The sequence below is a fragment of the Ciconia boyciana genome, chromosome 1, assembly GCF_034638445.1.
Source record: "Ciconia boyciana chromosome 1, ASM3463844v1, whole genome shotgun sequence".
In the NCBI taxonomy this organism is placed as follows: Eukaryota; Metazoa; Chordata; class Aves; order Ciconiiformes; family Ciconiidae; genus Ciconia; species Ciconia boyciana.
Window position 1 is genome coordinate 147,032,746 of NC_132934.1, and position 26,447 is coordinate 147,059,192.

A 26,447-nucleotide genomic window follows, 5' to 3' on the forward strand; every position below is an offset into this window, starting at 1 on the left:
CCAAAAGCAGCCTCTCTTACCTCCCCCATCTGTCTCAAGCCCTTGGAGAAAGGACAAGATTCAGCTGAAGGACCAAAACTCCTGAACTCTGCTGGCCACATATAGGTCTCAGCTACTTTCCAAAGCCCTCGTTACAGTCAGTGGAAATCTTGATAATAGAGGTTAAGCCCAGCCTACAGTAGATACCTATGTCTAGTTGGCTTCTAGGCTGATAATAACAGGAGTTCAGACATGGGCCATGTGTGGACAGCTACTGCCTGGTGGTCCCTTTGCCAGTGTTGCTGGCAAAGCCGCATTCCTTAGTCACTGTCAGATTTGTCTCTCTCACCAGGCTCAAAAGTGTCAATAGGAGGGGGACAGCTGCTTGCCCAGAGATGAGTGCTTACTCTGAGCAGTTCTACGCAGTTTAGCAAAGCAACCACCTCTTTTCATTTCACTCTCCAAGAGCTGACCTGTACTCTCTTCTCAGTGGGTTTCTCACCAATTTTCCAACAGACCATCTACTCCCACATGCTGTAGGGCTCCTAAATCAGGGCTGAGGACAACTAAAAGGCAGAGCGCTGACCATGGTAATACCTAATGCTGCTGGAGGATCCAGCCCCCATGCCATAGATGCTGAACAGCCTCTGTTACTCCAAACTCTTCTTTACTCAGTGAGGTACCCAAGGTTAAAAGTAACACAGGGAAAGCTACACAACACAAAAATACCATACAGAAAAAAAACAAAACTAGTGTCTTGCTAGTGGGAGACTACTAGAGAAATCTCCTCAGTGGGAGGGAGAGAAGCCTGGAAAGAAACTGGAAGCAAAGGGGTGGAGGAGGCTCAGAGGGGTGTGTAAGAGGCAAATCCTGAGGCTGCAGCATGACAGAGCAAGAGACCTTCTCAGCAGCATTCTGCCCTGAATGTCATGGCAGGCTGAGTGGACCAGACCTGTGTATTCACCTCAGAGCCAGACTGCCAGCAGAGACAACTACTCTGCAGCAAGCCGAAAAGCATCCAGCACAACTAGGCTCCTATCAGCAGGACCTGAGCAAATGTGGCCTTCATTCTCCCTAACTAATGGAAACATGGAAACAACTACTTCGGAGAAAAGCGGGCACTAAATAGCGAAAGGAGGTGGAGTAGGCATCATTAAATGAAATAAAGAGGAAGAAAACAGAGGCCTAGTAGCAGGAAAGACTTTGCAACACAGGGCTTGTTCTCCCTGCCTTGCAGAAACCCTGCTGGGGGGACAGGCTGTCCCTGCCTGCCAGCCCATGCAGCTTCTTAGCAGCCTCCCTCTGGGACTCCCCACTTGCTGAGAGGGAATTTACTCAAGACCCTACATACAGGAGCTGCAGGTACCAGGGCCCTCTTTTCTCTTCCCAGGTTTAGTGAAGCCGTATTGCCACAGACGCCTTCTGCCAGTGAGCTTTTGGGGACTCCCTTCCAAGTCAGGCTTTTACCAGTGTGGATGGGGGAAGGGGGATCTCCACTCCCTCCCCAAGCGAAGCGGTTGCAGAGCACCAAAGGCTGTCGCAGACCATACCAGAAAGGACATGAATGAGCACTGCTACTCTGTCAGCATGGTCCTTTGTCCAGAGCCCAGCTCACTGGAAAGAATCAAACTAAAGCATCCGGGTGCACAGCTATTTCATACACGTGCAGGGCTACACCGCATAGGCCAGGTACGTGCTGCTGCTTAGCTGTAGTCCAAATGTTTGCGCAGACGCTCCACTGTGAAAGAATGAAAATTTTTGAGACGCCTGGATGTGTGTCCATGCATTTAATCGGCTACTAAGGTAGCAAGGTAGAGCATGTACCCTATAAGTATTTTTTTAAGCCCTTAAAAAAACCCCAATCTCTCCTACTTTAAGTATAATGCCTTCTTAACGCAACATAAGTGGGACAAGACAATGTATCAAGACCTACACATACCATACAGAATAAACATTCTGAGCACGACTTTTAAGAAACCCACTCCCAGTACAAAAAAGTACCCAAATGCCAGACCAAAATCTCCCCCTAAGAAGGTGACAATGTTCTATTTACACGAAAATACTGCTTCAGTTAAAAATGCTAAAAATCATTCTCTTGAGTTCATATAAAAATAATAATGTCTATGTATGCACATATGTATTTACATACATTTATGGCTCTCATATGTTTCAACCTTCTCCAGTAAATGAGGAAATATAAACACTTCATTACTGCTTTTTCTCCTCCTCAGGTTTTTCACCCTCTGCTTCTCCAACTGATAAGGTGCCACTACCATATTTTTTCACTCGGGTTTCCACTCTGGCAAGTCTCTGCTTCACCTTTTGTTGAGATGAGGTGTATTCTGCCAAGAGCCTAGCAAACCTAGTCTGCAGCGTATCCAGAGCTGTTTCAAGTCTTTCTACTTTTTCTTCCAAGTCTTTCGGGTCAGCTCCTGCTTTTGCTGCTTCCTCATCTATTAAATTGTCTTTCATCAGAATCTGTCGCCCTTTCTCTTCCAGAGCCTTTTTGGCTTCTGGATATTCTGTGAGGGCTTCCATTAAATCATCTTTAGACAAGCAGAACAAATCAGAATAACCAATACTCCTTATGTTGGCTGTCCTCCTGTTGCCAGATTTGCTACCTTTGATGTTTAGGATGCTGATTTCACCAAAGTAGCTGCCATCACTTAGGACTACAAACTGGGTTATGCCATCATCTGCCACCACAGCCAATTTTCCCTCTTTAATAATGTACATTTCTCTCCCAATATCTCCCTTTTTGCAAATGTAGTCCCCAGGACTGAAGACCGTAGGTTTCAGTTTCAGTACCAGCTCAATGAGAAGTCCAGCTTCACAATCCTGGAATATACGCACTTTCTTCAGTGTGTCCAAATGGACATTGATGGCAATTTCAGCCTTCAACTTGTCAGGCAGATTTTTGAGAACTTCCTTCTCATCCACTGTTTTCTTGTTGGTCCAGAGGTAATCAAACCACTTAATAACCCTGGCTTCCAAATCCTTAGTCACTTTTCGGAAATGCATGTACTGTTTAATCGAATCAACCTTGGCCTGGAACTCTGCCCTGGAGGCATTCATGTTGGAAATCATGGAGCCCACGTTACCGACAATGGTAGCGAAGATCAGCACACCCACCAGGAAGTCAATGACCACAAAGAGATACTCTTCATCTTTCACTGGGGGAGGTGTTTCTCCAATGGTTGTCAGCGTGAGCGTTGACCAGTACAGACTGTAAATGTACTTTCTAGACAGGCGCCCGTACTCTGGAATGGATACGTTGGGGTAGACCCAAGTGTCAGTTCCAAATCCGATGAGCTTCGAAATTGCAAAGTATATACACGCGTTCCAGTGGATGATGATAAGAATGTATAAGACAAGATTTCCAATACGAAACATGTTTGGATAATTTGTCCTGGTTTCTGTACGGTCAAAAAACTCAAAAAGCCGAGAAATCCTCAGCAAGCGGTTAAATCGCAGTTCAGGGTAGTTCAAACCAAGCTTCAAATATGCCAGGTCTGTTGGCAGAAGAGACAGCACATCCAGTTTGAACTGCATAGTTTTGGTATAATGATCTCGTAATTTCTTTTCATCCTGAACTAGCAAGCCTTGTTCAAGGAAGCCTTCAAAGAATAAAAATACAAATGTTACTTGTTAGAATAAAAGCACAGTTCACAATTACCATCAACAGTACTGAGTGACTTACATTTCAGATACCTAAGAACATTAAAACTTGTACTGTTATGCATACATTGATACATTTAATGTCATTGATACACTTAATGAAAAATATTTAATTGCAAATTTAAGTATTTCAATGAAGTTTCAAAGCTGATATATAATGATGTAGAGCAATGACTCTATTATTACCACAGTGCCCCCCCAGTTTTCCACTCTCTTCTGGGACAGCTGTATCTTTGTCTTTTAGGTATCTTTGCAAAAAGAAAGGGGAGCTTCGAATGTCTCATTTGTCATGAATCACTGGCATGGGTCATAACTTAGGTTAAGCAAGTGTTAAGTAATTGTGTATAAAATCAGAGTGGAATATTTTCAAATAAATACCAAGAATAAGTACATATAATGCATTCATATAATGCATTGGGGTTTTTCTCAGAACAATATAAATACCCTTGAGATAACAAAATCCATTTTTCCCCCCCGAGCCATGCTTTGTCTCTTGTTAAAAAGATGTTAGAAGTGACAGGATTTTCCTTTTCATTCGGGGATAATGGTTTACACATTTTTTGTGTTTCTAGTGAGAGAGCTACTAAGCAGGATTTTGTACGTTGGAATCTCTTAATTCAAAAGACTTTGGAAAGTATTATATTGTAAGAATTACTAGAAGACATAAACTGTGGTAAGAGACCTTAAAACAAACTGCATCTGTGTAAGAGTTCTCATAGAAAGGCTGCCTGAGCAGTACAGCTGCAGTGCTGTTTTGTACCTCTGAAAGCTCAAGGCATTGAAAACATTCCAGAGGGAACAGCCTATGCACTGCAAAATACTTGCTGCAATTGCAAGTGGAGATGTCCAACTGTCTGCCCACTAGGCCAGTCAGGAGGAAAAGTCCACTGAGAGGAAAACAAAACATTCCCTGTATATCAGGGATTATCACATTTTGCTAATCCCTTAGCAATTGACAAGCAGCAGCTTTCTCAGGGAAGCATCTGCTGAGGAAGACCAAGCTGCATTTCTTTCTGCTCTATACAGCATGGCTTTATTTCTGGAATGCATGCGGATCTGTACAGCTGCCTCATGTATATGTATATGTATGTATGTATCTTCCGGTATCTGCAAACTGATGGTGACTACAAACGGAAGTCGTTCCTGTGCCATGAATGTGTTACCTCCCAGAAAACTGCTGAAAGAGCTAGTCAAATATGCCCTTATTAAGAGAGTTACGCAACTAAACAGAAAAGTTGGCCAGGCAGAAGAATTTCTGACTCACAATTATTAAAAATAATTTTGAAAACACCTTCCTGCTGAAGGGAGATAAAAGCCCCTCAGCTCTTTTTTGTCCCCTCACAGAACTGGAGTCCTACAGTAAAATCTTTTGAAACCATCAAAACACGGGATATGCTAAACATGACCAACTGCTGAGAGACATGAATCTTTTCTGCTTCACAGTACACAGTCACTAAACAGGTGAAATACAGTGAAACAGGCCCTGTGGCTAGACAGTAGTGCGCCACAGAGCAGTTGCCATGGATCATGGTAGCTGTGGGGCTACCTAGGTCCCAGTTGGAAGCCAGTCCCTGCCCTTAGACAGTGGGGGACCACACTCTTTCCCAAAGGCTTCCAGGACCTTTGTCTCCAGGGCAGATGGACCTTGCAGACCTACAGAAGGCAGCAGGCACTAGCGGAGCCAGGAAGGGTTGTTAAGTGAGTTGACAAAGATTTCAACATCTAAAAGATGTGACTCCCATATTTGAATACCTGAAACTGCAGCAGACACCTGCACTGAAGTATTCAGATCTCTGTGGCAATTCTGCAGTTCCAATCCAGGCCTCCAAAGCCAGCCTTCTAACCATGCTTTAACAGCTGTACAATCATTATCAGGACAGCCCTGGGAAGTTTATAACTTGCATTGCCTGTACATGCCAAATTTCCGCTCAGTTCTTTCCCATTACTATAACAGATATAACTGCAGAAGAGAAATTTAGTGGGCATTGGTTGACTTTTTTTAACTACACAAAGAAGATGAAGGACCACCCCCCTCCAAAAAAAAAGTCAGTCTTGTGATTTAGGCTGCTATCTGAAATAGACTTTCCTGTTGAACAAAGTACTTGCTAAGTTTAAGAATTTGGCTTGCTGTGAGTTGTGTGCTTCCAAAGCGACAGCATTTTTAGCCTCTGTCTTGTAATTATGTTTACAACTTGTCACAAGCCATAATTAATGTCAAGCTGTCAGCATGATTTTAAAAAAAAAAGAAGACCATGTAAAAATCAAAGATTTAAAAGAACTCTCATTTTTATAATGATCAGTGCAGTTTTGGACCCTTTCAAGGGACATTTTGGGGCTGTGTCCATACCAGTAATAGAACAAGCGAGGAAATGTTTTCTGGCCCTGAGATCAGCTACCATGACAGCTTCTATTCACATGTAAGTTCTCCCAGCCCCCTCCAAAAGTGACACCATGAACAACACCCAACCGCTGCTGTCCTCCCCACTGTGCCCAGACAATGCTTGAGAGAGTGCTAGCTGGCATAGACCAAAGTGCATGCATCAAAGTACATCAAGGACTATTCTAGCAATTTAATGGTATAGATCACTGTATGTCATTGCTTAGGCCTATATTATGACCTTGTTTAGTTTAAAAAAGATATCCCTTTAAGGCTAGAATCTGTATTAGCTGGGCATGCTCAAACATGAGGCTTTCTCAGCCTGTCTGGACTACAGAAACAGGGATGGGAAGCTGAAGAGAACCAGTTCACGCATGACATGGCATGGTCCTCACATATCCTTTAGGTTCACACCTCCTTCAGGAAGGCAGGACCTAAACAGAGGTGCCTGGGCTAATCCCATACTACCACCCTCCTGGGTTAACCCTACACCACCACCAGGCAGTGGGAGACCCAGCCAGGGCCTCAGAAATGCTGCAGGAAATACAGCTGGTGGCAGAGGGGCAGCACTGCCGGTTCCAGGCAGAAGACTGCAGGCTGGAGGCTGAGGTGGGTGCCAGGTCTTGGGCTTGGCCAACTCAATAATCACTTCTGAGCAGGATGCTGCACAACTTGGCTAAGAAAGCAGCACTTGTGGGGTGCAGTTGGTTTCTTGCCCACTCTAATGAGCACAAGCAATATATCATGCATAGAGCGATCATGACATGCAAAGTGCCTTATTCTCCCTTCTCCACATAGCCTGTTACAGTGGCTATTCAGTCAGCGCCTGGCATGCCTATTAAGCACTGACAGAACTGAATTTAGAGACAAGTGAAGTGCAGGTGTTGGGACATCCAGCCTTAAAACAATCCAAGCTGGTCAGACAATTCATCTTCCCAAAGCCTCCATCGTTGGGTTCTGCTGGAGACGGGATACTACACTGGTCAGACCCCACAGGGGAATTTCTGTTTCCAGCCTTTATATTCATGCTGTATCTGAAAACACTGTAAAACCCCAGAAAGACTCACCTGTCCTGAATCTGACAAACATGTCAAGAACATAGATGATATCAGAGCCATAATCCAAGAACAGCCATAACTTAATATGGTCAAACTGTAGCTCATCAAAGCAGGCTCTAAAGAAACAAAGATAAAAAAAAAAAAAAATTACACCAACTGCGTAAGCAGAGTACTTGCAATGTGTGTCCTAGCAGCATGTTAGTGTACATTACTGGCACTGAAAAATTGAGAGCAGCATATCTCTATGCCTAGACATCCGCACACTAGAGCTATGTCTAAACAGACACTAGGATCTTTCAGAATTCAAAGGTGTTTAGGCCAGGAGCAAAACTCAAACACATATGTGCCACACAAGTGCACTTATGAATACACATATCCCTACAATTAAACATGCATCAGATTTCATGGGTTACACATCTCCATTAAGATAATTCCCAAATAAAAGATTTGTTTCTGAGTGGCAAGCCAGCCTCATGTCTCCCTGCTATCTGACCCAGCCTAAGTGAACCATTTCCACAGCACTCTGTTACTTTGACTCAAACTGATTTCCACATTTTAGGAGGGAAAATAAATACTCGAGTAAAATCCTCCTGCCCCTCAAGCATCTATAGATGCATGATATTAATTTAAGATGACCCAACACTGCCCACACCCCCCCCTTCTGTTCTCTACTGGGTGATTGAAGACCTACCTCTAGCAGTGGTTCCTGAGCCTACAGTGGCCAAGGCACATCTCTGCAGCTAGCCAGTAGGTGGCACACAAAGGCCACAGCCAGCGCTCATGAGGACACTCATCGCAAGTTACAACAAATTGTTTTGAGACAAAAAGATAAAAAGACACATTGGCCATCTATTTCCAGTGCTATGTATATCCCTAAGGGTATATGAACTATAAGTCTTCTAGGTAAGCCACTCAAAAAATACCACAGAGAGATAATTACACAGGAAACATAATACGAGACACTAAATTTGAAACCTAAAATTATTATTAACTTAAATCCATACCTGCACACTAGCATACACCAGTTATAGAACACGGGTGCTGCAATTATGGTCAGCCAGTTGTAATACATATTGCTTGAAGGATCTATCACAAAGATCTCTTTTTTCTTCCTGAAAAGTAAAATGTGCAGATTTACACTGGAAATGTAATGAAGTGACCTGCTGGATCTTCTCTTCAGGAGGCTGCTCATCTCATGATGAACTCACAGTGGCCTAAGAAGAGAAAGTATCCACGCAGGCAGCACCAGATGAGATGCCACATATTAGCTTCATGCCATCTGACATGCTCTATTTATTTGCTTGACCCAACTTTAGAAAAAGTAAGTAAGAGTGGAAAGAAAAACACAGACATGCACGTTGCCCAGGCTGAAAACCGCAGCCTTTCTGCATATGACCCCCACTGAAAAAAAGTAAAATGTTACATGTTTGTTATTATCATTCCAGCTAGAAGGCTATGGTCCATTGCTAGAGAAAGAGCCTTCCTTTCCAGATTAATTTTTATGTTTTTGGCAAATCCTATAATGAAAATGACTGTATGAGCACACATTTAAACAAGTAAAACACATATATATTCAAATACATGTTTACACAAGTAAGAGTCTGTGTGTGCATACATATATAAAGTGCATGCCTAGAACTAAACCATGTATTATTATGTAAAAGCAAATTTCACACATTCACAGTCCTGGCTCCCTAGGCCTCACAACAATGAGAGATGCTAAATAAAGCATACAGGCCTGGAATTTAAAGAACAGCATGGCTAATGGCACATGTAGAGTATGCTCAAAAGTGCCCTTCCCCAGCATGAGAAAGGTTGATATGGAATAGACAGCAATTAGGCATGTTGTATGCAATCAGAGGAAACACATATTAGTGGATTGTGAGGTCCACAGCTGCAGAAGTTATTCCAACAGTAACATGTGATAGTGTGATCCGTGAACTGTATAATAGTGTGGGGAATATGTGGCTGGGCAATGCTTGGATATGTACTTGTGTGACTTCTCCTAATCTCCAAGAATGTAAATATATTAAAATGTAATGATAATTTATTTCATAGTTGTGTGTATTTCTGGCATTATCCCTGCCATCAGCTGAATGTCCAGATGATAATGTTAGTAAAGGAAGCAGCTTTAATCTAAAAAGTATTTACTTTGCCATCTTCACAACAGGTTTTGAGCCATTTCTTCTAAAAACCTGGTCACCACCTCAAAACTGGTGACCATGAAATATGGTCTTCATATGACAGAGTACACTACCTTCTAGACATTAAAACATCTATGTTCTTTGCTGAAATGTTTTAAAACACTTTAGGCTACTGCAAAGCTCTGGCTCTCACTACATAGTAATTGAAGCCAAAAGAGAATCCTTAGAACAAAGGCTTTCTAATCAAACAAAGCTTTGGTTAAGAAAGTAAAGATCTTGAGATCAAGCAGATTCCATTTGGAAGCAATTCCTAACCACATGTCCCCATGCCTACATAGCATATGCCACCATATACATACATACATATAAACTTGCATAACTGTAACATACTCCTTAACTGTGAAGTCCACTCAAATGCATTCTCTTTTTATGTGCTATCATTGTTATTTTTAATGACTGGTAATACTAAATTGTACTATGTTTGGGTCAGCTTCGGGGGAACAAAACAAGAGCAGGATCCATTTCCGTCGAAAGCATTCAAATGATCTCATTTTGTTGCAGAAATCCAGCATCTCCTAATCAGCAGAAGCAAACTTTAATGATCACTAGTAATGAACTGCAGCATATTAAGTAATTAAATATGCTAGTCAGTGTAATAACTAAACTTATTAGTAAATCTGTAATTTTCTACATGTAAGATTTTTGCTCTTTGTCCAAACCAGACTTTTGGTTCATCTGCTCTGAATCATTATGGACATTCTGGAACAATGAAAAGCCTGTGCAAAGCAGGCTGCTATCCTAAAATGCCCTCATAGTAAAAAAGTGATGTTTGACAGCAAATCAAAGTGACCAGAGGTAGCTGAATTCCCTTTTACTGACCTAGGAAGCTGTTCAAGACAGGTCTAAACACAGGTCTTAAAGATGCAACAAGTTTGTTGAGCAGTTGCACCTTTCCAAAAGGGAAAACATATTAAAGATTTGACAGGCTAACGTTCTGCAGCCTACAGAACAATAATTGTCATGGAATTGTCATGATGAAATGCCAATCCATGCTTTGTAGTGTAGGAGGTGTGTTACAAACACGCATTCATTCTTTATACTTACTCTTCTTTTTTTTTATCATCTTTTTTGTCATCTTTTTTGTCATCTTTCTTTTCCTCTTTCTTTTCCTCCTTCTTTTCCTCTTTCTTTTCCTCCTTCTTTTCCTCTTTTTTCTCCTCTTTAACCTCTTTCGTTTCTTCCTTTTTGCTGTACAACATAACGTAAGGCTTAGCAATATTACCGATATTCTAGCAGTTAAGGGAGAGGGTGGATGTTGACGTACAGGAAACTAGACTAGACTCTGGACAGAGTAGGACAGGGATCCAACTGGTAAAAATGGTTTACAGGCTGAGGCCTCTCCAACTGACACCACCACACTATCACATTAGGTAACCAGCTGGCTGATTCTGCGCATTAGTCACCCACACTTTCTTGACCTTTTCAGACATCAGTGTACCAGGCTGATTTTAATTAAATGCTTCCCATTTGTTTCATTCTTTAGAACTCAGACATTTAAAAAGAAATATATCAAATGATAATAGAACTTGAAATGGCTTAACAAACTGTCAACATTCTTTGCATATCCAAAACCTCACAGTGACTGTCTGAAGCTTTAATGGTAATTAAATTAAATGAGGCTGAATTTCCTCTCACAGTTCTTTAAAACCAACATAGCTATAATTAATTAATTACCTCTGGCTTCAACAATTGCCTTGGAGAAGAATCCCAGTCAATGTTTGCACAAAAGCAGCAAATGTAGAGAAAAGAGGTGTGTGTCATTTAACTACATAGTAGTCATTTTATAAATGCTTTGTAGTCAACCTGATTAAGCCAACCTATTTTAGACCTCTACAGTAGAGATCTACTGGATCTACAAGACAGTCCATATCTCATAGTCCATATCTACAAGATGACTTGTGCCCCAAAAGCATTTTTTGATTTCCATCAACTGTAAAGGAAGAATGGATTGCCTAGTTCAGATGCAGGTGTCTATGTGTGATCAGAGGAGCCATGCCCAAGTTGCTCTGCCTGTATTCAATTGCCACTGTATTCAAAGGCTGAGCATTAAGCATGAAGTTCCATCCTTGTTAAAATCAATGGGAATTCTGCCTAGACTTAATGGAATCATGATTGTCCCCATGTTTATTAATTGCTTTTCATGCAATAAACTAAAATATGGACCATTTAACATAAATATATCCTACCATTCCACAGTATCCAGCACAGACCCAAGCTGCAAGATTTAATTCCAGATATGGATTTTCGTACTGTTCAAGTATGTACAGCCTTTAGCTCATTAGAATGTGATAAGCCAGATATAAAGATGGATCTGACTTCCCCCGTTCTTAGGTTTGTCTGAACAGAAGAGTCTTGAGCTGGGTTAACTTATGCAGAAAGGCCCACGCACCCTCTTCAAAACTGCAGAAAGTTTATGTCTTTCCTAAGATTCTGTCAATACTTAATCTTAGAGATAAATTTGCTACATGCATTGGTCAAGAATCATGTAAGCTGAAGAACTGCACTCATTTGCACAAGCAGAAAATCCATCTTCTGAGATCTCTCTGGTTTGTATTTGAAATTTCTTTATACCTTGAAGCAGAAAGTGTCCCTATTGGTTAGATAGAAAAGACTAAATGTTCCTGACACGACAGTGTATGTGGATAATGCATATATAAACATAACTGTCCACACGAGGTCTGGTTTGGATGAAAGCCATGGACTCCTGCTCCCATGAGAGCTACGTGTTCTCCTCTGAACTGCCAAGATTGGGTCTGATTCTCCCTTTGCACTGGTGTCAATAAAGGACAAATTAGTTCAATGACAGCAACATCCCACAGCAAAGACAGAATATGTAATAACAGTTGAAAAAGTGCTGCTTACAGGATTTGAACCAACAGGTATAAAGTTTAGTGAGCTTACTTGTGCTTTTCATGTATACTTAGCTCAATATGAGCAATACATGCTCATATTACTCAGATCAGAAAAAGTCTATGTTGTGAATGGCAGTCCTGTCTATGAATGTGCTTGTTACAGGGAGAAAGAAGCACTCCAAGGGAGAAGACAACAGTCACTAATTTTAAGATAGTAGTAGCTTTCACCTATCAGCAATGAGCACCTGTTCCAATTCTTACCCGTAGACATTTCCATAGTGATGCAGCACCACAGTGTAATTCGGAAAAGCCCAGACTCATTTGCTAAAAAATGCTGATCCTACACTCCTCCATGTCCAGGGAAATACCTACCAAGCTGACCAACACCACTGAAACCTCTAAAACTATACACTGCAAGGGAGCATAACTGGAAGAGAAAAGAACCTTTGGGTTGGCTGATCTTCTATTTATACATGCACCTCAACTCAAAGAAACAGTTTTACATTTACCAAGGCTGATTTCTACACAGCAGTGGGAACTGCCACTCAAGTATTTATTTCTCTGCCACTGACCTCCCTGGACTTTTATGGCTTCTCTTTCAAATCTGCCCCCAAAACTCCTTCCTATTTAAAAAACATGTCGGTTTTCATGATCTCACTGCAGATTTCAGATTTCACTGCACATTACTATGCATGGTGCCTGATCTAAAGGCCAATTCACAGTTGCTGTTGTTAGCATTAACATAGCTCCTCAATACTTCAAATGTCTGGCATTCTTACCAGAAAGGAAGAACTATGAGTAACATAATTTTCAAAGGGTAGGGCCACTGTACATTTGTGGATGTTGTTATGAAGGGAGAAGTAGGTTGAGATAGAGAATCAATCAAAAAGTCTCAGTGGTGGTGAACTTTGGAGGGAATATTTTGACAATTCCAACTTCCTCCTAGGTTTTGTTTTGAAAAAGAGAAAAAAACGTTATTTCACACAGCTTCTAATGCCAATATTTCTTTTTCTCTGGCCTGAGATCTCCTACAAACCCATCTGTCAACTACAGGTATCTTTTGTAAGTGAGATTCTTCCATTTCTGTGGCCTCTGTTCATCTCTCTATTGTGGTAACTCCCAACTTATCATACTCCCACCTACTTGTAGTGTGGGGGTGGAAGTCACTCAGAGGAAAAGGCTGGCCATCATCAAAGACTTGAAAGCATCACCTACAGTTCCCCAAGGGCAGGTACTCTTAGGTCTTTAACATAATGAAAAACCCAAAGCTTCAAAAAGCCCTGCATCTTTTTTTCTTTATCAGTGCTACTGAGTAAACTGGAATCCAGTAACTAATAAAACAGTTTGTGCCTGTCCTCTTTCACAGCAGTACAGTGGCATCCATTCTGTGTTTCCAGCACATTAAAAGGAGCATGCATCTTCAGACTTAGAAAATGTCTTCATCAGCCCCTATAAAAATACTGTCATAGTCTTTGAATGAGTCAAGTATTTGCATTTCTCATCTGTCAAGTACTTTGCAAATCAAGTATGTTTCAGACTGTCAGGCAGGTAGGCAGACAGATGTTGTCTTCATTTAAAAATAATGAAACATTGGAAAGATGAAAGTTTTGCCCAAGGTACATGAGTCATTGTCAGAAACAGAGTAAGGAAGCAGTATTTCCATCCTAATCAGTCCTTTGGGCCCTGACTAGCAGGCTAGGCTCCAGGCTTTCAGCACTTCTTTTATACCAGTCTAAATAAAATTCTGCACATTTCTGTCACTGTTCACTGCACACTGATTTTCCTTTTTAATAAAAGTTATGCAAACCAAACCGAAAAGTTGCTTCAGGAGCAGGAAGACCTCTTGTTCAGGTATGTGCACAAAGGTTTTGCAGCATCATTTAAAATGTAGTTTGAGCTTGCCCGTGATGGAACTATTTGGAAAAAAAACCAAGAGTTTCCTAAAAGTATTTCTGACATAATCAGAAACTGTCCTGATTATTTTTAATTTTTGTTTTCATCTGGAAAGTAATTAACAAAATTAAATATCATCATGCATGAGAACAGATCTGCTGCTGGATACTACAGAGCAGATATGTCCTCAGATAGCTGTGGTCTAAGACATGCAACAAACATTGGTGTTCAGTGATTTTAAGTTACAGGAGCTCTTCACTTTTCAAGATATTTCTTTTTGGTATAGCACTGTGAAATATCTTGTCAAATAATAAAATAGACTCCAAAGGACAGCTTCTGTCAGAGCTTCTGTTGCAATGCAAGCCTTACTATGTTGCCTGTCACTCTGTCTACATCTACACCAACAATATCTGCTGAACTGAAACACACATTTTAAAAAGATGGTTAGTTTTCATTTAGACTGCACAAATGAGTGTTTTCTTGGTACCCTCATCAGTATCCACTTCTCATTTGGCAATCTGAAATTTTTGGGGCACTTGATTTGCAAAAAGCGACTAGTATGTTAAAAGAGGAAAACCACTATAAGAAAATTAATACATGAATCTCATTTAAAAACTGAAGAATTAATAAACCAATTCGCAATGCAGTAAAATCAGCCAGCTGAACTAGAGGAGGTAGGGACTAAACACTTAATCAAATTCACTCCTTGAGAGGTAAGGGTAACTTCAGACAAAAAGAAGTTCACAGGGAGCATGAAGGATGCTTTTCATTCTAAGATAGTTTCATTCAAACTATATTCTTAGGAAAGGCTTAGGAAGAGATAAGGAGTTTATACTACAAATGTTACTAGGCTGAAAAGGGAAAAAGAGAAGGAGCTAGTAGTAGAAAGGTGTTTGGAAATTGTCAGTACTTACTCTTCGTTGGTGTTGTTGCTATAGTTGACATTAAACCTGGCCAAGGGCCAGTGACTGCAGCAAGTTAAATAAAACACATTAAAGAGTGTAAAGACTGTTGGTATTTCATACATGTGTTTACTGACATGACGGACTGACTTACTAGCTTCTCACATATGCACTGATAAGATTAGGAAGGTCAACTTTGACTGCAGTGATAAGCCCTTTTGAATAACTATTTCAAGGCACCGTTTTCTTTTTACCATGTGCTTGGCATACACATTTGTGACCACATTTGATGTCTGAAGCTTGTTCTCAGGCGTATTAGTGTGTGGCAACATGCATCTCACTATTTTTAGCCTTGTACTCATTTGGCTACTATTTTAAGACTTCTTCAATCCTTTTAAGTCTTCTTCACAGATGCAGTGCCAAGGCTTGAGGTTAAGTAACAAGCATACCTACCACTGCTGCAGAATTAAGCCTTCATGATAGAACAACTGGGATTTACATGGCAACAGTGTAAAACTGAGAAGGCAAGGACAGATACTCCCAAATTAACTTCTAATAGCCTTACATAGCTATAAGGATCAATGGTTGGCCCAGGATCAATGTTGTCCTCTCTAATTACTTCGAATCTGCAGTTGCTACTGATCCAGATGTCTGAAAAATCAGACAACAGTCTGGCTAATTCAACAAAATGTGCTTTTGAGCTGAATTTCTAAGGAGTAGATCAAGTGAAGATAGTAAGGCTGTGCTGGACCACAACAAATCAAGGTAACCTGTATCATGCACAGTCCTTCAAAGGTTCTTGCTTTAATCTGAATTACTAGCTGAGATTTTGAAACAAATCAACTTATTACTTGCTCACCTACCAATCTTTAACTATGCAAAAAAATATGGGAGTCTATGCTTCAAAGCATAATGCCAAACAGAAAGTCAACTTTTGTCTTGGGACTTCATTTTCCTCTTTTAGCTGGAGTTAAATTTAAAACACTGTATCATATATTTATAAAGTAATAATAATTCATCAAGTCAAAAGACTGTAAACACATAAATGCCTCTCTTGCAAGCCTCTGTTGTTTTATTAGAAAAAATTTAATATAAGACTGAACCTGCCTTCCATACCAAAGACAGAGTTTGTGCTAATAAGTTGTCAGCAGCCGAAGGATTTTCTCATTTCTGCATCAGAAGCCTTCTGTAATGTTAGCAGCTGAACTGAGTAGGTGTAACAAAGCAATGACACATTTTGCAGAACTGCTTGTTTGGAGTTTCCTAACACTCACAGATAATGTGCATAACATTAATGTCCTGAAAAGCCACAACTAGCAACATCCTAGATTCTTGAAACAGAAATTGCATTCATCCTCAATAGAGAGGAATTTAGCAACATCAAGTTGCACAGGTAGCATATGATAAAATTCCAGTTCTGAGAAACCATTCTGCTTGAAGCAGCATGATCAAAATCCTTTACTTCAAGATCTTTCCCACAGTGCGTTTGAGGAGGAAAGAAAAAGTCTGCTGAAAGCCATAATACATCAGTTATGTGAAGATTCCTGGGCAGCGTCAGATACTCTGTTCATCTCCCATGCTAAGCTCCTTACCCTCTTCTTAAAATAAAACTTACATCCTAATTACCAAGAAAATACCATAACCTCAGTCGTCTTCCTTTAAAGTATAAACACATCTTCTTACCTGTTTACTCCCCCAGGCCGCTCATGGATACCCAGAAAGGAGCGGATGTTACTTTGCCTACTGGACACCTCTATGAGCTCTGGCCCTCGGATACGTTCTAGGAAAGAATCAGGTCTTTGGTCTTCATGGTGCAAATGTCTTGTGGCCCATGACCTCACAGATATGACGAACCGTGACAGCCTGCATGGAACAGACATATAACATTGACTGAACCAGACAAGAACATCAAATGGCTTAAATCATCCCCACAAAGAGTAGCCCAGGAGGATTTTTCTCCACTTCTCCACCTGCCATGAAATTAAACTTGATGGATTAACTGTGTGAACCCAGACACTTCCCACAATTTCATATATCACCTTTTGCAGTGGATCAGGAAAGTATCATCTCACATATCAGTTCCTAGTCCACTGTACCAGCACCGCAGGAGCAACAGAAGAATGTTCTTGCCAAGTGGGGGCAAACCAAGTGGTTGGGGTGGGCCAGTTGACTTCTGACAAACTTCTGACATTATGTGATAATGGGGGAATCCTGGGCTGACAGAATTAGGAGATATTAAATACTCACAGGATGACATGCTCAAGGGCTGGTACACACAGTGGAAACAAAAGCTGAATAGTTGGTGAGGGAGGATGGACTTTGAAGTAAGGAATGATAAAAATTCAGCCACTTTCCCTGTAATTTTAAAGGGTCTGTTTGCAGACATATTAATTGCCTATCATATATAAACCTGTCTACTGCATAGGAAACACTATTTCCTCATCCTAAATTTCTAGCAGAGCACTGAAATGAGATAAGCAAAAAATCATGACAATGTAATTAATTTATCACTGTATCATTATATATCTTTTTCTCTACCCACTAATTCACATTACGAATCCTTACAATGTTTTCTGTCAAAGCTCAAAAGGAAACATGTTTCTTGAAAATTTGAAAATAATGGAGACTGAAATCTAGAAAAGTGATTATATTTATTACCCACACAATATATTGTATTATTTCCTATCAGCAGTCTAGTTTGGACAAAAGTGGTGTTAATTCAGGTTTCCCAAACTTGGCCTCAAAAATAGCATAATGAAACCCTGAACAATGCTTAACTTCTTACAGAGACCTTGGGCTACTCAAGGAAAGCCCTTTACATTCTCTCTGCATCAGCTAGTGTTACATTTGCTCAGAACCACAAAGAGGTTGATATGAACAATTTAAATCTTATGGTAAAGTATATCTGCCTCTTGATTGCAGTTCTCAAGGGCCTAACTACACTTCCTCATAGACCTTGCCCAGGTTCTCTTACCCTGCAATAAAAAGGACAAAAAAGGCAGGAATAATATCACATATCAGAAATTAAAAAAATATATTTCTAGTTCTTTAGCGCTATACCAAGATATCATCATATAAATAATCTACAATTTCCAACAATTAAGAGAATCCAAAGCCTACCAAGAATGCAAAAGAAAAGAAAAGCTCCACATAAAAGTCTGAGATTATTTAATAGATTCCTCACTCTGTTCAAAAAATGCTGCATAAAATTAAGCTACGGAACTTTTCTCTTTGCCTGAGCAGAACTCAGCTTTCACTTAAGGAGTGGTATGGAAAACTAATATGCATGTTCTTACTTACATTAGAAAATAAAGCATTTTTATGAGACCTGTTAGTTAAGGAGCAAACAGATTTTACCAAATAAGACTGAGAGCTTCTCTATTTATTTTCTGATTTCTGCCATGCTATATTATTTTCACATTCTTATCCTTTACATCTCGAAGTAAGATACTCAGTGAAGTCTATCAGACGCTGTTGTCTTAGGTCCTTGAGAACTTGCATTCAAGAGGCATGTTATGTTACCATAATATTCAAATTGCTCAGCATTCATGTTTTCATCACAGGCTTCCTTGTATATTCAGAGCATAAGTAACTGTAGCTACACACATGTGTAATTCAAACTATCCTGAAAAAGGGTAAAGAACAATATAAACAAAGATTTTAAAGGAAGTTCTCAATATGAGTTTATATATTCATGTGCTTTATGTTTACACAAAGCACACACCTCTAAGTGTTTTCTGTCTAAAACCAACTTCTTGCAGACTTTGTAATCTACATGCAGTAGTGTCACTATCTGACAACCAAACAGGGAAATACAAGTTTATTCTGCACCATCCAAAAGGCTGAAGTGTAAACAACACTCTTTAAATGGCTATAGTTTTATAATAATTTTTTTCTTTGCTCTTTGAAACACACTATCCTTAAATTGAGTATGGTCTGTGTTGTGTATAACAATGGTATCTGAAGACAGAGTTCTGGCGTCTCAGCTGGAAATACTTAAAGCAGACACAGTAAGTTTTTGAAGCTCCACTTCAGTTTTATGTCTAAGTCCCGGTAAAGTAAATGACTTAAGCAAATGGTTGACTTGAATTTTGCTGACTAAGGCTCCCAATCCATTATAAACATAACTGGATTCTAAAAACTGAGAGAAACTGTTGCACTCCCAACACAAGGGCCCCTGTCTCCTCCCTTGCCAGAGCCATCTACCAACAAGGGAACGATCATTACATCTAATTTGATAGGAAACAAATATTGTATCAGCTATCAGCCAGAACCAAACACTTATCCATTTACTTTACAGTCTGGCCTTACATTCAATATATTTTCAGATCTGATCATGTAAAAATAATTTAGGGGTTTTTATTCAGACTAATTTGTATGAGTTCATTCAGCATCTCTAGGATTCTAAGGTTTTTATTAGCAATGAGTAAGCGATGAGTTCAGAATCAAGGTCAAAAGCAGCTTCTGTTACTTTTTATAGACTTTCTTCAGCTGGACTCCATCCATTTTCTTTGGAAAGTGATGGTTCTTCTTACTTTGCCTCCAAATTGTGATCAGTCTCTTTCAACAATTTAAACTTAATACTGGAAATGGTATTAGTTAGCACATTACCTTGCCATTGCTCCCCTGCCTGTGAATGAGCTCGTCTGGGATTCCGATGGATGTCTTCCCTCCACAGAAATGACCCTCTGCAGTTCTGAAGACGCATCCTCACACAGTGAATGGGTTCTGCAAAAGCAAATTTTTTTAAGAATTCCATACAGCCTCCAGCAGACTTCCCCCCATCTGATTCTTTCCACCCCTACATCAGGAAACAATGCAGCAAATTGTCCTCTTCCTAGTAATATGACATGCATTTGACAAACACAGAGCTAAGCCTATATTCCTACTTTTCTGGAGCCATCCAACATGAAATGAAGTCAGTGGAGGCTCTGCCATCTATTCCAGCAAGCTCAGAAGCCGATTCCTTACTGGTCAGTACTACTCTGGTGTGCAGATACACAATTATGGGAAGCATGTTTTCTACTCTAACACCTCCTGTAAGGCATCAGCAGCCTTTCTTCAACACAGAGTTCATCCCCAAGGGGCTTTAAAGTGACCGCCCACTGCTTTTTTCAGTGTTGTTCTCCTAGACATTGTTTGGGTTTAACAGTCTGGAATTTCTGCCAGTGCGGTTCCTTTTTATGACTCAAAGCAAATGCGCATCTCTTCTTACTTTCACTCTTGCTTGGAGTGAAAGGGAAAATGGTGATTTTACAGTAGTTAGTCCTGAGCAGCATCACTGCTGTTCTCACCAGCCTGTTGCTGCCGGCTGCACAACTGCAGGCCTAACGCTGCTCGCTTCGTAACTGAAACTTCACCTGTTGCATAGCAAAACAGGCTACAGATCTTCAGGGCTGCCCTGCAGCCATGACACGAGGCACCTCGGGCTATTGCCACACATGGAAAACACTACAACAGCCCAGCTGCACACAACTGCAGATAGTGATTATAACGTTAAGCTACGTGCAGTGTCTGCCGACTCCCATGAGTTCCTGTAATTGTAAGACTACTTATTAGCACTGAAATAATTAGCATTTGAGAAAAATAGATTAAATTTTAGCCTCATATTTCAGTAATGGAGTTTTGAAATTGACTTCACTGGAACCTGGACTTTACCAGGGCTCACTCTGGATTTTTTTATAAGAGTCCTAGGGTTTTCTCTGTGTTTTTCATTCTTTAGTATTCACTTTTACCAGACTTTGTCACATCCATTAAGGATCACTTTTTTCCCCCTTTGTAATGCAAACAAAAAGTCTCACATCAGTCTGTTAATCCGTATTGCCAGGAAAGCACTGACTCTAATGATACTCGCAGTATCTTCCTAAGAACTGGCAACAGCGTTTTGAATGCCCACAAAAGGATAATTAGCAACTCAATTTTGTGTGTACTCACAGCTGAGAAACTGACAAACAGAGAATTAAAACTTTATTATTTCTCCACAAAGAACCGTGCTAAAAAAAGATAGGTCCTGCCACTCCCAGAATTCTCAACTTGTTAACTGTTTTCTTCTTCTCTTCTAATAAGAAGACACCAATAGACACTGCTTACTATTGAAAAACTTTTATAACCTAGTTTATGTTGTGGGTGCTGAGAATATTGTGGATGCCAACATTAACATGGCATCTAGGGGAGAATGAATGAACTCATGGAACAGAAATCCATTACGGATTACCAGATACACAGAGCCTGCATTCAGCTCAAGAAGTCTCCTGAGCTGGATGCTGGGAGAGTATTAGAGGAAAGTATGTTGCAGATACTTGCAATCTGCCCACTTTTTTTCTTTTTCCTGGAGCATCTGCCTACAGACCTGCTGGAGAATGGATACTGGACTAGTCAGTCTTTTAGACTGCACTGCTGTGGCTGTTTTTAAGTCCTTTTATTCAATTTTACAGAAAAATAGACATTTTTGTGTGATCTTAGACAGCAATAAATTCTAATATTGCTACTTCTGTTCTTACTTACCAATTATTACGATTTTTGAGTCCTGAAAATACATTTTTAAAAGAAGATAGTGGGAGTTCTTAGAAAATAATTTTAAGTGTCACAATTCAGATGTGAAAAAAAATTGTATTTTGCAGAAATAGATAGCCTTTCATGGAGGTTTAAACCAGCATCTTTTATTTCACATCTGGATGGATTAGAAGTTTGTGTTCAATCATTGACTCAGATAATGAGTCATATCTCACTACGTTGCAGTAACTCAACTGCTTTTAGTGACTGTACATTAAGTTGTTATATTTGCTCTAAATATAGGTAATTAAATATAAGGGTCACAAAACAAAGTACTCAATAATAATACAGAAAACAAAGTAAACATGGATTAAAATACTTTAGGTATCCGTCCAAGCAGAATTTAAAAAAGAAAACAGATTGTCAGAGTGCATTCTTTATCAGCCTAAGAAAACCCTACATAGGTCAGGCCCAGGAAATCAGGCCCATCAGACTTTTTCTGAAGACTCAGAGGGAGATCTCGTTCAATTTCATTAGCCTCTATAAGCATACCGAAATACAATGAATGAACACCATGTGATGTTCTATTTTGATATAACTGTGCTGGTTTATCAGTAAGAACAAGAGCCAAGCAGGAGTTGAAAACCGCTATCCAAAATGCACTGTTAACTATCGTTCTTATTTCTTTTTTGTAAACTTGTTTTAGTCCCAGTCTCTTTTATTACTGACATTGCTGTGCTTGGGCATCTGCAGACAATAAATAAAAGGCTAAGAATGAAGAACTCAGCTTTATTTTGAGTAAATGCCTAGGAAGGCAATGCAGAATAGTGCAGAGATAGCTGAGTGAGCTCTAAACAAGCTAGGTCAGGTACGAAAAGCAATACTGTCCTACTAGCTCCACTTAATCAGCACAGTCATACTTGCTAAGTACATCATCTGTTAAGTGCTTCGTGTGCATAATCATCACCTCCATACTTCTCAGCAGTGTGGAAAGCTGCACTCCACTGTCCCTACACAGGCTCGTTGTATTTTGTGTATTTTGTGTATTTTTGTAACATTGAAAGTTTTACCAACTGTCTGTCCTCTTGCTAGCAGTAGCTACGGAGCACTTAATGGCACCCTCTAAAACCCAGTGTTTTCAATCCAGGGTATGGCTTTTGGTGTCTGAAGCCAGAAGTATGTTGAAGAAATGTTTTAATCTAGGTGAAAGAAAATGGCATGCTTTATGTGACCTGACCTGAACACCTTCCAATATGATCCAGAGTCCCATAAAACAAATTTCAAATTTCAAATTATTTAAATTACTCTCTGATCAGATTCTTACCAATAAGTGAACAGACACACTCACTGAAAAATGTATATTCTGTAGGAAAAAAAAGGCAAAACTCTCAGACTCAACTGCTGGAATCAAATTGGGTGGATTATGGACTCCACTCGTGAAATTTTGAAGTCTAGATTTTTACTCTGGTTGCTTGACTGTTTTTAAAAAACAATTTTCTGATTACTCTATACGTGCATCAAGAATTTCTATAACTAGGTTTATGTTATAACTAAATATAACAATTTGTAAATAAACTCAGGTTTACCTTACAAAAAAGTTATAGATATAACGTGTAGGCAACTCAGGAAAATCAAAATAATTTTGTGGAAACAGGACTAACGTGCTTGCATGGCACTTTTACAAATACAGCTTATATATATCTGCAACAGGATCAGACAACAATACACAAAGGGCTCCGCCAGGCAACTCTTATGAAAGCACCTGTCCAATATTACACAGCAATCACAAACATATTCCACTTTAATTGACACAAATGCAAATCAAAAAGTAAACCTAAAATGAAATCTTCCTTCCATTATTATAACTCCCTATTATAAAACTCATATACTCATTCTCGACTTCCCTCAACCCTGTTCAGGTAATACAAGAGGCCTTATTTGTCAGCTGGCTTTATATTGATGCAGATCAATATAGGGGGCTATATTATATTATATATATATATCCCCAGTTACAGATGGGGCTTTTGAGGCAACACCTTCGATGCATGTGGCATAGTTTTTACTTTATTTTTACAAAGACGGACTCATCTCCATCTGGACTCCATAAGCTTGTTTGGTATTTGCAGCAAAACAGTAACTGCTAGCATTACTATCCGCGGGTGTTACATGGTCTGAAATCAACATGAGAAGAGGATACACAGTGTGCCAAGAAATAAAGAGCAGATTACACAGCAGAAACATCGGCAGATTATTGTGCCTCCTCGGCTTATGCTGAAAAATATTTTATTTCCACGGAGGCAGCACTGTCACTGTATCTTAGAGAAAACGCACTGACACTGAGGTTTCTGCTCCATGCCTCTTCAGCTCTCTAAAGGCCAATTTATTCCCATGCTTTCGAGGTATGTAGTGGAGTAAGCTCTGGGAAGGATATTTACATCAGCACCTGCTCTGTACCTGTCCCTTGCCTTGCCTTAATTTGGCTCTAAATTTGCACAAAGATCTTCAAGCAAACCCTAGAAGACCATTTTCACCTAAAATGTATGCAAATAAGCCAGAATTTTCATTTAGTAGTAACTGTTTTGAAGTTTTGATCAGTTAAACAGGAATTGCTGAAGCCCTTTTCAGTAATGACTGCGAGCCAGACTTCAAGGGCGGGATTTGGCTCCAGATGGCAGTGACCTAAATTAGGGTTTCTAATATACGCTGAGTATCTAAGTTCCCATTATAGTCAATTGCCATCTTAGGGCTTGATTCAGTTGCCTCAATATAGGAGTCTAGTACCATTTGGAATACCTCAAAATACTTTATCTGACCTCTCCAGAGCACACAGGTCTCACCTCATATCCACTAGCCCCAGCTAAATGCTCCAGATACTCTATGGTATCTCAAATAGCTTTAGATGCCTATTTAAGGCAACTAAATACCTTTCATAATTGACACAGCCAAACAAGCCTGAAGAGCTATTCAACTTCAGGGTAAGCTGAACAGTTCCCTAGGCTCCACTGACTATTAGTACTGACTGCATCTCCACTGATGACAGCGGGAACTTAGACACCTACTCACATACAGACACTGAAATCCAGATGTCTACAAGGCACAGCTGAATCCTACTTCCAACTTTTAGATAACCAACCTGTGTCTATAAGCTAATGTGCTGCCTGTCCTATTTGAGCTGTTTCTATACAGCAGCTGGATTTTAAAAATGAAGACTCATTTGTTATTTTTTATTTTGTTGATTTTTGTTTTAACAAAATGTTTTAACAACTTTATAGCACACTACACTGTAACAACATGGGCACATGAATCACCTACTCCAGCATAATTGAGAATGACCGTTTAAAGATCACCAGCAGCTTTCTGTTAACTGTTTCAGTGAACGCTTTTCCTTGATAACACCTCGTTCCACAGCAGAAAAGCACTTAAGCACATCCTTAGAATTAAGCATAAATTTAACACCCACTGACTTTAATGAGAACTAAGTAATGTGCTTAATTGCTTTGCTGAACTATAGCCAACAGGAGTTGGAGAAAGATAAAGGCAAAGGAGAAATGCTGCTACTCTAGAAAACCTGTTTTTTTTTCCAATGTCTATAGTTGTGTATTTTGCTACAAGACAAAGAAGAGCTAAAATTTAGGATGGGATTTATCTTTTGGTACAGACATATTTTAAAACAAATCTGAATCAAAAAAATGTGTATCAGAATTCTTTGGGTGGTATTACAAAGGTATTGTATATACTTACTAGCAATCACTTCAGCAATCCAAAAACCTTAAATATGAGATCTCTTTTACAGAGTGAGATTGTATCTTTTTACTCATCTGTGAACTCCCACAATTAATGCTTATAACAGCAAACTTTCTTTTAAATAAATGGCTCTTCGAGACCATCATCATCGTGATAAAGTGCAATTCATATTTCAGTCCCTCTGTCACAAGCAAGTCATTGCCTCTTAAACTGCAGATGACTGCAGTGATTTAATTCTACATTTAAGCCTTTATAACCACACTCTCACATCCCTGCCAGTAATTCCATTCTGTGAGCTGCCAATCACTGATATCCTCTACAAAAAGGAGGTTAAAAAAAGGGAAGGAAGAGGCTCATTTCTATCTGTGTATTCCCTGTTTCTGAGTTATAAATTGAAACGGAGACAAAGGGACATGGCTCTTGCAAATCTCCCTAAGGAGACCATAGGGTAGTATAAGTAAGTCAAGCAAGCCATACTGTGCAGAATAAAAGCAGCTCCATTTTCACTAGTGTAGGTACGCCTACGTGACAGAAAGCATCATGTAAGCAAAGCAGAAAGAAAAAAAGGACTAATTCAGACAGGACAGGGATCACATCCATACTAGATGCTAGGGGCATGCAATCCAAAATTATCATAACGCAGGCAGTCCCATCAGCCCAGCAGGACTTTGAGTGCTCTAGTCTGGGTACACATTTGAACAGCGAAAGACAGTCTGACAAGGTCCACATAGCTGACGTGGTTGACTGTAACAAGCCAGAAGCAGAACACTTTTTCCAGTCTGTACAGGTGCTGTGGATCATCAGACACTTTCCTGCAGGCCCAGCAGGGTTTGCCCAGACTAGACAAATGACTGGTACTGTGTAAAGTGTAAATGCAAGCTCACTGGCACATTTTAAGCAGACACTTTAAAACTATCAAAACAGAGAAAAGTGAACATAAAGAAACCGTTACAGGTCCACTGTACAGTGAGAGGCTGTGAAAAGCCAGTACTTTGAGTAAATATTCAATTCAAAAAAAAGTCAATATTCTTTATACACTACAAATGTTCCCTTCACAGGAACTAGGTGATTTGCAGAGGCTATTTTTAAAAAAAACTTCCTGAAGCTTTTCACTGCATGGCATTGGGAGGATCCCTTTTTCTCCAAATCCCACAGACTGGGGGAAGCATAGACCCTGCTATCTGCATGGTGACCTGAGAAAGAGGTTTCTCCTTGATGAGTTGGTGTAATTCCCACTGATGTGAAAATGGGGTTTATTCCTGAGGTAA

At 39.9% G+C, this 26,447-nt stretch overlaps 1 protein-coding gene across 1 annotated transcript in view; it reads right to left on the reverse strand.

The window, feature by feature from the left end:
* Nucleotides 1-2,079: 2,079 nt before the first annotated feature.
* Nucleotides 2,080-26,447, reverse strand: part of CNGA3 (cyclic nucleotide gated channel subunit alpha 3) — a 33,105-nt gene continuing 8,737 nt past the window's right edge. The window contains exons 3-7 of the mRNA XM_072853253.1: nucleotides 19,555-19,671; nucleotides 16,627-16,806; nucleotides 8,097-8,204; nucleotides 7,102-7,208; nucleotides 2,080-3,596 (exon numbers count right to left, since the gene is read on the reverse strand). Of these exons, the coding sequence (XP_072709354.1) occupies nucleotides 2,188-3,596; nucleotides 7,102-7,208; nucleotides 8,097-8,204; nucleotides 16,627-16,806; nucleotides 19,555-19,671 (1,921 nt within the window). The 3' untranslated portion in view covers nucleotides 2,080-2,187. The remainder of the gene's footprint in view (nucleotides 3,597-7,101; nucleotides 7,209-8,096; nucleotides 8,205-16,626; nucleotides 16,807-19,554; nucleotides 19,672-26,447) is intronic.